Raw genomic sequence first — 13,970 nt, 5'->3', positions numbered from 1 at the left:
GTTACAGATATCCATATTCCCTATCTGATCATGGCTCAAGACGGCGCCAGAGTTCCCGCTTGGAAGCGACTAGGTCTCGCCCTGAAGAACCAAACCTCGTCCGGAGTCGCCGTACCTGAACAACAAACATCTTCTGCCGACCCACAACCATCTACAGCCTATAGTGTGCATGAGACGTCTCATGAGCCATCTGTTCCATCCGATGAGCCTGCCGTAAATGGCAAATCCTCAAAGCTTGGCAAGCGGAAACACCAACATGAGCCAGCCGACGACCATCAACAGGATGCTAAGAAGAGCCGGAACCATGTTGCCGAGAGCGAGGTGAACGGAGCCGTCAGCCACAGCCTTCCCGTTGTTCCAATCCTTCAAGGTGCTGAGGGAGATGCTGTCATGGAGGAAGCACCAGCATCAGGCAAGCCAATCAAAGGAGATTCGAATTATCGAAAGAAGAAAGAGAAGCCAGTCAAACGCCGGAGAGAGAAACACGATTCTCAGGATGGTGATTCTCAACCTCAGGCGCGTCCAAAGCACGGATCCGCTACCTCACCAGATGAGCCGGCGTACGCGACAGCGCGCCCAACTTTACTTGCTTCCACAGAGCTGGATCACACCGACACCACCGCAACCCTGACACCGCAGAAGCTCACCAAGAAATCCAATCGAAAAGACCCTTCAGGTTCACCCCCATTAACGGACCGAAGAAAGTCTGTCGCCTTCACTCCGGACACCAAAAAGTCTGACGGCAATACTGGTCAGGACTATTTCAAAGCCTGGGTTGCTGAGCAGAAAGGAACTGGAGCCGTCTCTCAGCCACCAGAAGTCTCCAACTTCGTTCTACACTCGCTGATCGCTGAGGAAGAGAAGACTGCTAGAAGGAACGGACAATTGGACAAGAAGCAGGCGACGACAGAAGCAGCAGCAGAAGCAGAAGAAGCCCCTAAACCGAAAACAGCAGACACTACAACTGAAGAGAAACCAACACCAAAGCCTTCACACAAGCCTGTCGAAGCAAGCACAGCCTCAACGCCAGCGCCAGCGTCAAAGGGCAAAAAGAAGGACCCTTCTGTATATATTGCCTACCTTACACAGTACTACAACGATCGCGATAACTGGAAGTTCAACAAAGCGAAACAGAACGACGTTGTTGACAACGCTTTGAACATCTTCCGTATTCCTAACGAACACACTGACGCCTTAGTTGAATATGTCGCTGGTCTAAAGGGAGCTGGTGTAATCGATCGCTTACGTGAACGCTGCAGAGCAACAGTCAAAGATCTTGAGGAGCAAGACGCTCAGATGAACGAAGCTGATGCTAAGAGGGTTGCTCAGGAGGACGCAGAGCATGAGCGGATTCTTAAGGAACGGAAACGGAGGAAGACAGAGGGCGACATGACAGACCTCGCGAACCACGAGTACAGCCCTGGCTTTATTCGACGACTACAAAGGCGACGAGCGGAAGCGCTCCTTAACGCTTTGGGTCGCGCTGCGCCTGTGTCACCTGCCGTGAATCCGAAGTCAAGCATCAATCCGCTGGTGGAGCATGTTGAGCCAGCGAAACCGATCGCGCGAAAGAGAAAGCGTAGGACAGAAGTCTCTAGTGATGAGAGCAGCTCGGACAGTAGCGATGATGATAGCTCTGATTCTGAAGCTAGCAGCGACTCAGAGTCAGGATCTGACAACGAACTTCCTGCGAAGAGCACAACTAGCTCCGGAAGCTCGTCAGAGAGCAGCGACAGTGACAGCGACAGCGATAGCGATAGCGATGGAGACAGCGATTAGGTGAAGATGTGGATGATGGAAACGAACGAAGATAGTACCATCAATGTTGTCCTTTCGATCATTGTGGGAGACAGGCGCGAAGTTGACATGACATTGTGCTACTTATGCTGCTGCACATGTACATACCAAATGTGCTCGGAAGTTAGCCTCTCTTCCGAGTTTTCAATACCAAAGGCATCTGACAGTACTGGCCTGAAGTTCAGTAGCATTTCCTACAGTACATTGTGCATACCCAATCGATGCATGTACGAGACCCAACTTGGTTAGTGCATCGTCAATGTGCATCGGGATCCCCGCTCATTTGCCTCCACATACTACACGAACGTTCGTTGATTGCTTCACTATCAGTACCAGACCTATTACAACAAGCAGTATCCCAATTCATGGCATTACCACATCTTCCCACTGAACTGATCGAGCACATAACCTCCTATCTTGACCTCCCAACCAGTTGTTCCCTCCGTCTCACCAGCTCATCTCTCAGCGAACAAACCTCACATGTATTCAAAGACCGCTTCTTCTACCAACACACTTTACAATGGACTCAAGAAGCCTTCTCTAGATTACAGGAGATGACTTCACACTCACACTTTGGCAACGGCCTGCGACATCTCATCGTAGACGCCACACCTCGCCACTCGATTCATCTTTGGCAAACACAAACACACATCTCAAATACCCAGGGTATATCCACACCCTACGGAGTCGTATCAGCCACCCGTGCTCTGGAAGAAAAGCGGGCAGCTGATAGCAAGGTAGCAGATGATATAGCTACCTTCTTCAGCGAAACGAGGTTCGATCGGAAGTGCCTAGTAAGCCTCTTCGAGAGATTGGAGCAGCTAGAGTCCATTACCTTTGCGTACGAAGGCATGGATGATAGGTACGCCAAATTCGCAACAAGGTACTGTAAGAGCAGCCAGCATGAGATGTCTCGGCCCTTTGTATCCACCATGTCTGCTATCGCGACGTCCAAGATACAAGTTCGCAGCATCAAACTTGATAGCGTGCAAACATTTGGTGCTGTGGGAATCGGAAGACTTGAGAATATAGCACCCTCGCTTCGCCATTTCGACTACGCTTTCGAGAAGCTAGGTACGCTGCAGTTGCATTTGAGGGATCTGCGGTCTTCACACTCGGGTTTCGAATTGGAGGCTCCACGCGCACCTTTTGTAGTACGGTTCCTGGCCAAGGCGCGGAATGTGAAGAGACTGGAACTCAGCTGCTATAGCAGTTTGGATGGCGATGTCTTTGGGGAGATGGCACGACATTGTCGGTTTGAGAAGTTGGAGACGTGCAAACTGTCGACTATGCGTATACAGGCGGCGGAAGATCTTCTCGCTTTTCTTCAGCCATCCGAGAAGACGCTTGCTACTCTTAGTCTGGTCAACATTCGTCTCTCTGATGAGGTTACTACGTGGATGGATCTTCTCAGCACTATCGCTTCGTCAGAGGATGTTCTACCAAAGCTAGATAATTTTTCTCTAGGAAACATGTTTACCCTAAACAGGTTCAACATTTGGTTGAAAGGAAAGAGAGGGTTGTGCTGTGTTGGCGAGGACTGGCGGGGCCAGTTGTTCGACGCCATTAGCGAAATCGAGGAGCGACCCCCGGAACTACCATGGGGTATGGTCGCTGTTGTATATCCATTTGTTGGGTTTAGCGTGTAAAATACGTCAGAAAATAGGTAGAACTTCTAACAGATACTGCACTGAGGCTGTGAACCTTCTAGGTAGAGTTGATGAAGATTCGAATATACGTCTTCTTCTCTCATATTTGCTTACTGGCATCGGGTGTATGACGTGCAACAACCAGACAGGTGCACAAGTACGTCTATTTTAAATAGCTAGCGTCTGACTAGAACAGAAACCCTCTATCAAATTGGCTTGCTTCTCATGTATATCATCTGGGCCAAAGAGAAATCGTCAGCGATGCAGTGGAGCAACTTTGAGAAACTTTGATATCAACACACTTTGCCAACCTATATGTCGAACCAGAATGACACAAACATGGAAAGAAGTATGGCAGGTGCGACCTTAAGACAAATGACGAAGGTGGCCGTGCGAGTAGTACATCCCCGAGGATCGCGAGCGATGTGTGATAACCTTTGGCTGTGGCCCGATAGCCGTTTCGCATTGCGAACCAGTGACGGACCGCCTCGGCCGTTACTGCGAAGTGGGTCAGATCGCAGAGCCGATCAGCTCAGTTCCCTGCAAAGCATGAAGTAGTTTAAAAGTAAGTCGTCCACTGTCAGAGCCCAATCTAGGAACCCATGGGTACAAACAACTTTGTGCGGCACCGGTATGGTAGTATTCGGGTAATGTACGTGTTACATGACGGACAGCTCAAAGGGAGATTACTGTGATGATAAAATTTCAGCAAGACTGTTATTACCTCACACCTATATCATGGTTGAGCAAATCTCGGATGTCAGCAACGGCAAAGCTGCCACGAGTGTTCAGCGTCACATCGTAGCGGTCTCGACCGTTCGCGATCAGCAAGCGTTGAACGGGAGATAATCACCGATGGGTAGTGCAAGGGATACCCCATAACACTGCCATTACAATAGCAGAAGACTGTGGTACAAAAGTTTCGCACCCCTTGGTCTGACTGGTTGGCGAAGGGAAATGAAAGGGCGGATGCGGAATAACCCCACAGAAAAGGATAAAAATGGACGGCCGTGGTTGGTCGTGTTTCGCATGCATGTTAGCAGTCCGACAAGCCTGCCGAGCAACATGGGCGGGCAGCATTCTTGCGGTACCTGCGGCTGCAATGGGCTTGACAGGTGCTCAACCAGAGGAAGTGTTGCAGATGGGTGGGGCTTTCGGCCAGCTGGGTGGATATGTTTGTGGGAAAGGATACATGCATCCTGAGGCTTGAAAGTGGCTTGCGCGGAATCTGAGGTGTCGCCGTGAATGGGTCAGCAAATGCCATTAGTATCCAGTAGCATGAATTGGTGAAGGCGTTGCACGTGTGTGGGAGATAAGGTGGATGCTCGATATATTGGCCCTGCGGAGAGACGAATCTAGACGCACAGGTTGGCTATTTACCCAAGAACGAAGGGCCAATAAGGGCTGGGGGAGGCTCTGCTAGCGGCAGCGACCGCGTACCTCGCCAGCAGCGACGTCCCGGTCAGCACCGGCTGCAGATGGGGTGCAAGTGTGTGCAGCATTCTGCAAGACGTGGTGAAAGAAGTGAGAGGCGCACGAGTACGGGTGATGTGGTTCAAGGTGGTGATATGGGCCTTTGATGCTGGGGCAGGCGTTCGCAGGCACGGCTAAGACTGCAAAAAATAGATTAAGGTTATGCACCACGAGGGCGGCTTGACCAAGAACGGCCGTGGCTCTGGTGCCAGTCAGCTGCATCAAAGAGAGCAGGTAGATATCGTCTTGTTCCCCTCCGCAACGCTTCGAGTCGGCAGCAACACCATCGCTACCCTGAGGCAACGACAAAAAGAAGAGCGTTTCGGACATTTTGCTGTGCACATCGACATTGTCGCCCGCCTGCACACCTCATCCTCTGGCCCCAGCGGGAAGGGACGAAACACGCGCGGCTTCCTCAGGGAGCCAGGCCCTGACCCACCCCCAACACGCAACCCGACCAAAGGCGCCAGCCGGCACACGCTCATCTTACCACGCTACTGCGCCCTCGTCCTCAGGTTTCCTCACCACCTTTGCGCAGCATCACGCCTTTTGCTTCTTTGTTGCGTCGCCCGCAGCCCGTCTTTGTTCCTAGTCACTCGTTATACACCCTTCTGCTCGCCTTGTTCCTGTCCGCCTCGCCGTTGTTGCCGCCACTCGCACCCGGCTCGCTCGTCCTTATTACCGCCGTCCGCTGCATCGCTCTTTCCTTATCCCCCGTCACCAGACACACGCAAAACACCCAGAAGCGTCGCACCGTGCTCTTCTCCCGCAGTACGACACAGACAGAGCCCGACAGCGTCGCACATTGCTTCTTAACCTGGGGCTGCTGATCCCCTAACCACCCCAACCACCGTTGCCATGTCTATCCGTGCGCTCAGAGGTACGATCTGCGACCCTGCAGCGACATGACAGCATCTGACAGAAAACTAACATGATGCCAGACGCGGAAAACGTCTTCCGGATAGAAAAGCGATGTGTTGCATGTGAACAGGCACCGCTCTCGTGCGAAGGCATCAAATGTCCTGCCAACCAGGTCTGCGTACAAAACTCACGAACATGCGACCAGTGCGCCTCCGTAGGCTGCCAGTTCGACCCCACTGCAGGCGATGCTGCTCCTAGCAAACCAAACGTCGGCGCCATAGCCGGAGGTGTCATTGGAGGCGTCGCCTTCATCGCCATCCTCACATTCGTCGTATGGAAGTACTGTCTGAAGGGCAAGAGGAGGCCAATGTCACAGCAGAGTGAATGGCAAGATGTGGACATGTCACAGCAGGAGAAGGTGGACAACGACTTCCAGTCACGGCGGAGCGCGCGCGCATCTACACACACCGTTGCCTCGATGGCCTCATCCGTCCTTACCCGTGCCTCCAACATCATCCAAATCGCCTACATTCCTGGTGTCACGAACCGCTCAGGACCCGGATCGCCCGACCTGCTCGTTCCGCCCGTTCCTCCGATTCCTGCCATGTCGCCTTCGTCTGGAATGAGCACCCCGTACTCGACCGCCGACCAGCACTTCTTCGTTCCTGACTTCCGCGACTCGATGATGTCCTCCAGCACCGCCGGCCGCACAAGCATCGCCCCAAGTCTCGCTCAACGGGGCAGCGTCGCATCGACCATGTACCGACAAAACGCCATCGTATCTCCACTCCCTGCTCAGACCATCGTACGCGGAAAGGCAGCTGTCGTCAGCGTCAAGTCGACTGCGACCAATAGTCCCGCAGAGACTCCAAGCATGGAAACACCACCCGTACCTCAAATCGATCCCAAGCACACTGTAAAGCCCATCCGAATCCACATGCCTGGTATCAGCCCCGCAAACTCCGTCCGAAGTACCGCACAACTTGGCCCTGTCCGAGCACTGAACATCACCAAGAAGAAGAGCACCGACATCACACCACCCAAGAGCTCGTCGAACTCGACAAACAGCGCAGACCGAACCCTCGTCAACACTCCCGAAGTCCTCGTACCCTCTGCGCGACCACTCACCGGCTACTCAACAGCCTCATCAGATGACGGCGCTGCGCACTCGCGTGCACGCAGGGGAAGCTTAGCATCCGACTCTGGCGACGACTCCGACGATGACCACAAGCGCGCGCGACAGCCCCTTCTTCGCAGCAACTCGGGCAGTGACCGTGATTCGGAATATACTGAATCCCAGGATAGCACACCTACCAAGGACCGAAGTCCTTTCACAGACAGCTCGTCGCTCGAACCGCCACGACCGATGATGTCGCAGCGTATCACCTCGTACGATACTGAGCGAGGCTTGCGCACACCGATGACGCCTATTGTAGAGGAAGCGTCAGCGTCGAAACGCGGCAGTACCGTCTCAAATAGGAGGGACCAGAGTCCTTTCTCCGATAACAACAAGAGCGAGTTGTAAATGAGGTTCTTTGTTCAATCTGCAAAGACATCTAGCCATTGCGGCAATCACAGTTTCCTTACAGTTCTCTTCTATCGAAGATCTGGGCATTACGACTCCCGAGATCTGGCATCTCGGATGCATTACTCTAACTTTCGTTTTTTTTCGTTCATTGATATCCAAGCATCTTTCTGTCATGATCTGATTGATCTTCAACTTAACGTCTAGCTTTGACGGACGTAGTGCGATGACCACCGCACGGTTTTATATTCCTGTATGTATGTATTTCGAGCGCTGAGCGAGCAAGCGAAGCGACGTGGATGGAAAGGATTGGGATAAGCAGGATGGGAGATAGGCTGAAATGAAGATATTGATACTACCCCATTACCATCAAACTCCTTTGACTTGCTTCAGTGACATGATTGTAGAAATGGTAACCATAGAGCTTGGACTGATCAGATGTTTCAACGTGTTCTAGATATAGCGTCTGAAGCGCATCAGAAGCACAGACAGCCGCATTGTGAGGCGGCTCTATCCGCGGCACTGGTACATGTGTTCTACACAGCTGTCTTCTATTATACATTGTCGCACGTTGCGCTACTTGTACACCGGTGGCATAGAACTGTTGCATAATGCAAGCTACCGCTGTAATTCACCTAGAGCACGACGACGAGATAGAGATGATACAGGTGCTACTAACGGCCGGACACGTATGTGGAGCATGTCGAGAATAAGGTGGATCTGTATGCGGGACGCGGTTCTGGTCAGGTACGCGGCGTCCGGCGTATACAGAAACGGGCGTTGAACAGCATCGGGGAGCTCCGAAGTGGGCTGGAGGGGTAGCTAGCTGTAGGTAGCTACCGCGACGGGAGCATCAGCAGAAAGATACAACAAGTCTTTCTTTTCGTAATCGTCGCTTCTATTCTTATCACTCGCTCTACTCTTCCACAGTATTCAGGTTTCGAATCGTCTTCTGAATATTTACGTTCACATCCTCTCACATACCCGATCAGCTGCATAGCTTCACGACCAACGCATGTCCACCACCAGCGCATCGGCCCGCATCAAAGCCCTCTCAAACCACCTTTCCGTGCCACCTCAGCATTCGACGTCTACTCCAAGCATGTCTACAGAAAAGAAACCCCCGATTACCTGCCATGTCCTCGATACGACCCTGGGTCGCCCCGGCCCAAACATACCCGTCACCCTCACCTTACATCCCGCTACAGCAGCAAACGCAGAAAGCCCTACAAAATTCAGCGGCCTGACAAACACCGACGGTCGCGTCGTCTCCTGGACACCCTCCTCACCATTCTCCTCCGCCAGCTTAGAAGAAGTCTTCAAACAAGAAGGCGACCAGAAGTACACACTGTCGTTTGATACCGAGGCATATTTCGGGGAGAGGGGAGTGAAGACTTTCTTTCCGGAGGTAGAGGTCAAATTCTTGGTTAGGCAGGAGGCAAAAGGGGAGCATTATCATGTGCCAGTACTGTTAGGGCCGTTTGGATATACTACGTATCGGGGAAGTTGAGAGGTAGCTATATCAGGGATATGACTTTCGCCTTCACATGGGAGGGTTGTAGATGGCCAAAGACAGAGTTAGGGGCTGAAGTTGCTCGAATTGAATCGAGGGGACCATGAGTACTCTTGAAGGGTTCTCTTTCATCACTCCACTCGATGAACATAGTGGATTGTCGTTATTACGTTTTCATACTGAGACGTAGGCACAACGCTGTTTGGGAACTCAGACGATGATTGCAATACAGGTATATATCACAAACACGTACGTTGATTGACAGGTGACTGAGCATATCCGTTTGATTCATCGATTGTAGCAAATGCCACAGCAAGCATAGTCTATCTGTTTTATCTTACATCGTTACAGTCTTTTCTACCTTCATATCTCATACTTTGGTTGGTTAGTATACCTACGTATACTTGAAAATTGCTTGATTTGCTCGAAAAGCTATTGTTAGCACGTTGTTTTTGACTGAAATCAAGAGAAGAGCATATCTCATGCTTCACCACACCGCTTTCTCTCTATGCTTTGAGAAGCGCTACTGCTTCACACCGGCATCTTCTCAGATCACTCCAAGACTACCCATTGGTTCCCGGTCACTTGCATCGGTCGATGGTAAAAGGATATCGAAGTAATGCAAAGGTGTGTTTGGTAGAATCTGATGCCGCGACGTTTCGCATATTATTGGAAAGTAAAAGTAAAAGCATGTGGTGTATGGAGATGGGTCCGGTTGGTGTAGTAGCACCTATCAAAAGCATCAATGTGTAGGTTTCAGGCAAAGCTAGACCATGACACACTTGCTCCGTACGGAACAAGCACGTGTGTATCGATCAATACGCAAGTATAGCGAGACTCGATGGCTACACCGTCGTCGCTATGCAGCAGGAGAGATCGGTTATCAACAATTACGTCACAATTAAGCTTTGCCGTACACACTGCTGCACGCTCGACGCGCTACGTGCGGACGGTTGTTCGCTCGCATGAGCCAGATGTATGAAATCAAGAAGCAATAGGGTACGGGGAAGCGGAAAAGCCGCCCTCCCTAACGTCCATGATACACGTCTGCATGTCGTAGACTGGCATCGCCCTGTCAATGGCTCACTTTTCAGTGACGGATTTCTAAACATGCGACTTTTCGATTCCACGTAGTTGGGTTTGTCAAGACCCGTCCGTCGACATCAGGATCTCGATGAGCATCGGGAAAAGGAAGACAATGAAACTTTGCCATGATGTGATTGGGACGGCGGTGTCAAGGTCCGCGCGATGGCTGATACTTTGAGCCGATACAATTAGAGGATGTGTCGATCGGCGAAACATGTGTGCATCGAGGTCTGGAACGGGACCGGCATCTGGCAGAATCCAAGCCGTTGGCCGTCGTGCTGGGTTCGATGGCTTATCTGGGTGGGGGAAGGGGACATGGGGAGAGTTGGGAGAGAGAGAGAGAGAGAGAGTCGCATACACGTGTCAGTTGAAACTCTGCTGGCTTTTGGTCGAGGGCCATCGGGAAGGATAATGGGAAGGCATGCAGAAATGCGGTGGGCGGGAATAGGCCAACAGTGAATGGAAGGCTGGCGTGATTCCGCGGGCCAGTGCCGGAGAGGCGTCTCGTGGCAAGCGAGCCAAAAGGGGCTGCGGATCGGCGGTCCATGGACGGCGGTGGGGCCTCGGCTGCAGTGATTGGTTCTAGCGCCATGCTAGGGGCACCTAGCGGCAGACTTTGATTACGAACCCAAGAAATCACGTTATGCGCTTGGCAAAGCTGCGTCACTCCCAGAAATTGCTCGCTCGTCCTGTCCTCTGACCTCATCGCGAACGCCTCACTGTCATCGTCACCACGAGCACAATCCCCGTCAACGCCGGTTTTGAGCCTCATTGAGAAGCAGGAACATCCATCACGCGCAACCACAGCCCCGGATTGCCCTAAGAGTCGTGTAGACCAGCGCGACCGTAAGTGTAGAGATTGCGACGGCTGCGAGCGTCACCACAGGGGCTTGACGTCACTATTGGATTTCGACAAGCAGACACCAGCATCGCGACCAGACAGCCGGCGGTCAACAATATCGATATTCATCGGATTGAGACGGCCGTACCCCGCATCTGCCGCGTTCGCTTCGATTCCTTTTGCTGAGGTACGTAGTAGTTGTGTCGTTGCCGCTGCCCGTCGCGCTGTTGTTATCGCTCGCTGCCGACTTTGCCACGTTCTCAGCGTCCTGCGACAGCCCTTTGCGCCCGTGTCTGTCTGCTCCCAGCTCGTCGCATCGAGTGCCTGCACTTTTAATTTACGTGCGCTGACATATCCGCCCTCCAGCACAGGTGAATTGCTGTTCGAGTCGCCAGTGTTTCCGTCCCTGAACGTCGAGACATCGAGACAAGCCAGATCGCGTGGGTGTGAGCGAACGAGCGAAGAGAGGACAAGGCCCGAGTACCACAAGCGATCGACCAGGTCACCACCCCTACGTCACCACCCCAAAGTATGGCAGCCGCAACCCAAACCGCCCATACCTCTCCCCCGACCTCCAAGATGTCCTCTCCCAAGGACAGTAAAAGTAGTCTTCCTACCGTGACCAAAACTGAAGGTATGTATGACCCCGTCGCTGCCGCCGTCGCGGTACCTTACTGCTACTGCGTCACCATGTCTCCCCTTTACCTGCCTGCATTGCGCGCGCATACTTCGTCGTCATCCTCCCCTTTGCGTCGTCGCACCGAAGCATTACTAACCACCACGCTGCAGCGGAGCCAGTAAAGTCCGAGTCGTCTCCCAAGGTACAGCGTAAGTAGCTCCCTGCCCCGAGACTGTCAACTGTCGTTGTGCATCTCGTCCATCGTCAGTCTACGATGCTAACCCACCGCCAGCTGCGACCACGGAAGCGGCCACCAACGCAGACACAGCAAAGCCCCCAACCTCAAATGCCCAGCCGCTTGCACCTCCACCAAAGCCAGCACCCGCGACCACTGGAGATACACCAGACTACTTCAACACCGTACACAACCCATTCTCCCTCGAGCCCAACGTCTTTGAGCAGTCCTTTGGCGGCGAGTCTGGAAACTTGCAGACACCTGGAGGTCGTCCTATTCTTCCACCCGTTGCGAACATTACGTCACCGGCACCCCTACCGGGCATCACACCAGGGTGGCAGGGCTTACGCGCAGGACCCTTGAGCCCTGCTATGCTGAGCGGCCCGACTGGACAGACAGATTATTTCAGCGAGTCATTCCGAGGCTTCCCAACACCAAACGAATCCTCTCTCCGCACCGGCCTTACTCCTGGCGGCGGTGGTTCCATGTTCCCAGCCCCTAGCCCGAACACCCAAGCCATCTTCAACCTCCAGAGCGCTGGCGTAACACCCGGCACTGCCGACTTCCAGCAATCTGCCTTGCGCGCAGCTGCTCAACACCAAGCTGCTAACAACAACAAGTCCACGTCTAACGCACCTACGTCGCAGCCAGAAGGCGTGACCGCAGGCATGGATCGTCCTAACAACAACTACCAGCAGGTGCAGCAGTCACAACAGCGCGCCCAGAACGACCCATATCCAAACCATGACGTCAGCAGTGCAGCTAACGATCTATTGTCCTTTGCCAGTCAAAATGGTGCTGCACGCAACAACCAACCACCTTACTCCATGGCTCCACAACAGCAATCGATGAACGCTGGGCATATGCCTGTCCAGCCTGTCAACGCCAACCATGGTCGCCGTGATACCAAGGGTTCTATCAATAGCGTTCAATCTGCAGAGACCGGTGACTTCTCAGAGAGCGGCCAGAGTGAGCAAAACAAGACTGGTACACGGTCGCGCGCTAAGAAGGGTGCCGCTAACGGCAAACAAGCTGCCGGAAACAAGCGCAAAGCCGAAGATGGCCCCAAGAACTCAAGAAAGAAGAGCAACGCCAACCAATCCATGGGCGACGACATGGACGACGGCGACTCCGATGACGAGAACAACATCAAAGAAGAGGAATACGATAGCAAGGGTCGCAAGATGACCGATGAGGAGAAGCGTAAGAACTTCCTCGAGCGCAACAGGTATGTCTTCTTCCTATTACTCACACTGCCAATCACTAACATGTACAGGGTCGCTGCTCTCAAGTGCCGACAGCGCAAGAAGCAGTGGTTGGCAAATCTTCAAGCCAAGGTTGAACTATTCAGTACAGAGAACGACGCGCTCTCTGCCACTGTCACACAGCTTCGCGAAGAGATTGTCAACCTCAAGACACTGCTTCTTGCTCACAAGGACTGCCCCGTATCGCAGGCTCAGGGCCTACATGGAGCTGCCATGAATAACTTCCTCGGAAGCGACATCAGCCATCAAAACCCATATGGCATCGCTCAAATGCAACCCAATGGCGTCCACATGATGCCGATGCAGCAAGGCCAGATGATGAACCGGTTCGTATACCAATCCCAAAGGAACCAGAGCCCTGATGAACAGGAAGACGGCCGGTATCCATCAAAGTATTGAGACAGTCGCTCACTTGTTTCAGGTAATTGGGAGTAAACAAGCTGCCTGACCAATCCACACGTGCACACCGCTAGTGTCATGACTCTCTATCATGGCAATGACGCAAAAGCGTGGGGCATCAGCAGCTTCGACGATCACGATGCGCTACCTCGTACGACCTTGTAATCTATCTACCCAATCTTCTCCTTCCTCTCCTTCTCCTAGGACGCATCGTCGTCACTCTCAACGCATGGACGGCGCTTGGCGTTACGTCATTGTTGCATCCTTCTCACATCAAGGAAAATGCAACAACCCGGACTACCAAAACATCATTTTACCATTTCCTTCTCGGGCCGGACGGCTGGAACGGCAGGGATTCATGGGGCTGGCTACGTACCTCATGCACGCGAACACGAATCTTCCTAGTCGGTGATGACTTTCTTCATCCGTTTCCTTCAGTAATCTGTCCATCGTTGGCGTGTATATATGGAGGTGTGCTCAGGTAACATTTCACTGGCGTTACAGAGGCGATTATACACCGGAATGTTGCTCCCTCTTGTTTTCTGAAATTAGTGTAGCGCACCAGTCTAGAGTTGCGCTCGGCGTTTGGGGGTCTTTTGGCTTCTAGCCTTCCTTCCTTCTCGGTGGTGTATTCTGAAAGAAAGAGCTCTATCCCAACATTTGTTTCTCGAGTCTACGGTAACAATAGGGATTATGGCGTAGAGAAA

General features: G+C 52.6%; 5 protein-coding genes across 5 annotated transcripts; all 5 read left to right on the top strand.

Annotated features, from left to right (window-relative positions):
- Positions 1–30: 30 nt before the first annotated feature.
- On the top strand, positions 31–1,779 carry AA0111_g3395 (hypothetical protein; the record flags this gene model as incomplete). The annotated part of the gene is made up of 1 exon (XM_028649274.1): positions 31–1,779. The coding sequence occupies one exon, from the start codon at positions 31–33 to the stop codon at positions 1,777–1,779; it is 1,749 nt and encodes a 582-aa protein (XP_028509046.1).
- A 950-nt stretch (positions 1,780–2,729) lies between these two features.
- On the top strand, positions 2,730–3,446 carry AA0111_g3394 (hypothetical protein; the record flags this gene model as incomplete). The annotated part of the gene is made up of 1 exon (XM_028649273.1): positions 2,730–3,446. One exon carries the CDS (start codon positions 2,730–2,732, stop codon positions 3,444–3,446), a length of 717 nt encoding a protein of 238 aa, XP_028509047.1.
- Positions 3,447–5,777: 2,331 nt separating this feature from the next.
- On the top strand, positions 5,778–7,305 carry AA0111_g3393 (hypothetical protein; the record flags this gene model as incomplete). Its single annotated transcript, XM_028649272.1, has 2 exons — positions 5,778–5,799; positions 5,861–7,305. 2 exons carry the CDS (start codon positions 5,778–5,780, stop codon positions 7,303–7,305), a joined length of 1,467 nt encoding a protein of 488 aa, XP_028509190.1.
- Positions 7,306–8,320: 1,015 nt separating this feature from the next.
- AA0111_g3392 (hypothetical protein) lies at positions 8,321–8,815 on the top strand (the record flags this gene model as incomplete). Its single annotated transcript, XM_028649271.1, has 1 exon — positions 8,321–8,815. One exon carries the CDS (start codon positions 8,321–8,323, stop codon positions 8,813–8,815), a length of 495 nt encoding a protein of 164 aa, XP_028509041.1.
- Positions 8,816–11,324: 2,509 nt separating this feature from the next.
- Positions 11,325–13,289, top strand: AA0111_g3391 (hypothetical protein; the record flags this gene model as incomplete). The annotated part of the gene is made up of 5 exons (XM_028649270.1): positions 11,325–11,379; positions 11,535–11,573; positions 11,657–12,827; positions 12,876–13,190; positions 13,286–13,289. The coding sequence occupies 5 exons, from the start codon at positions 11,325–11,327 to the stop codon at positions 13,287–13,289; spliced, it is 1,584 nt and encodes a 527-aa protein (XP_028509192.1).
- Positions 13,290–13,970: the final 681 nt, after the last annotated feature.

Source organism: Alternaria arborescens (genome assembly GCF_004154835.1).
Source record: "Alternaria arborescens strain FERA 675 chromosome Unknown contig_6, whole genome shotgun sequence".
In the NCBI taxonomy this organism is placed as follows: Eukaryota; Fungi; Ascomycota; class Dothideomycetes; order Pleosporales; family Pleosporaceae; genus Alternaria; species Alternaria arborescens.
The sequence above is the reverse complement of the archived record's forward strand: the minus strand, read 5'-3'. Positions and strand labels throughout refer to the sequence as shown.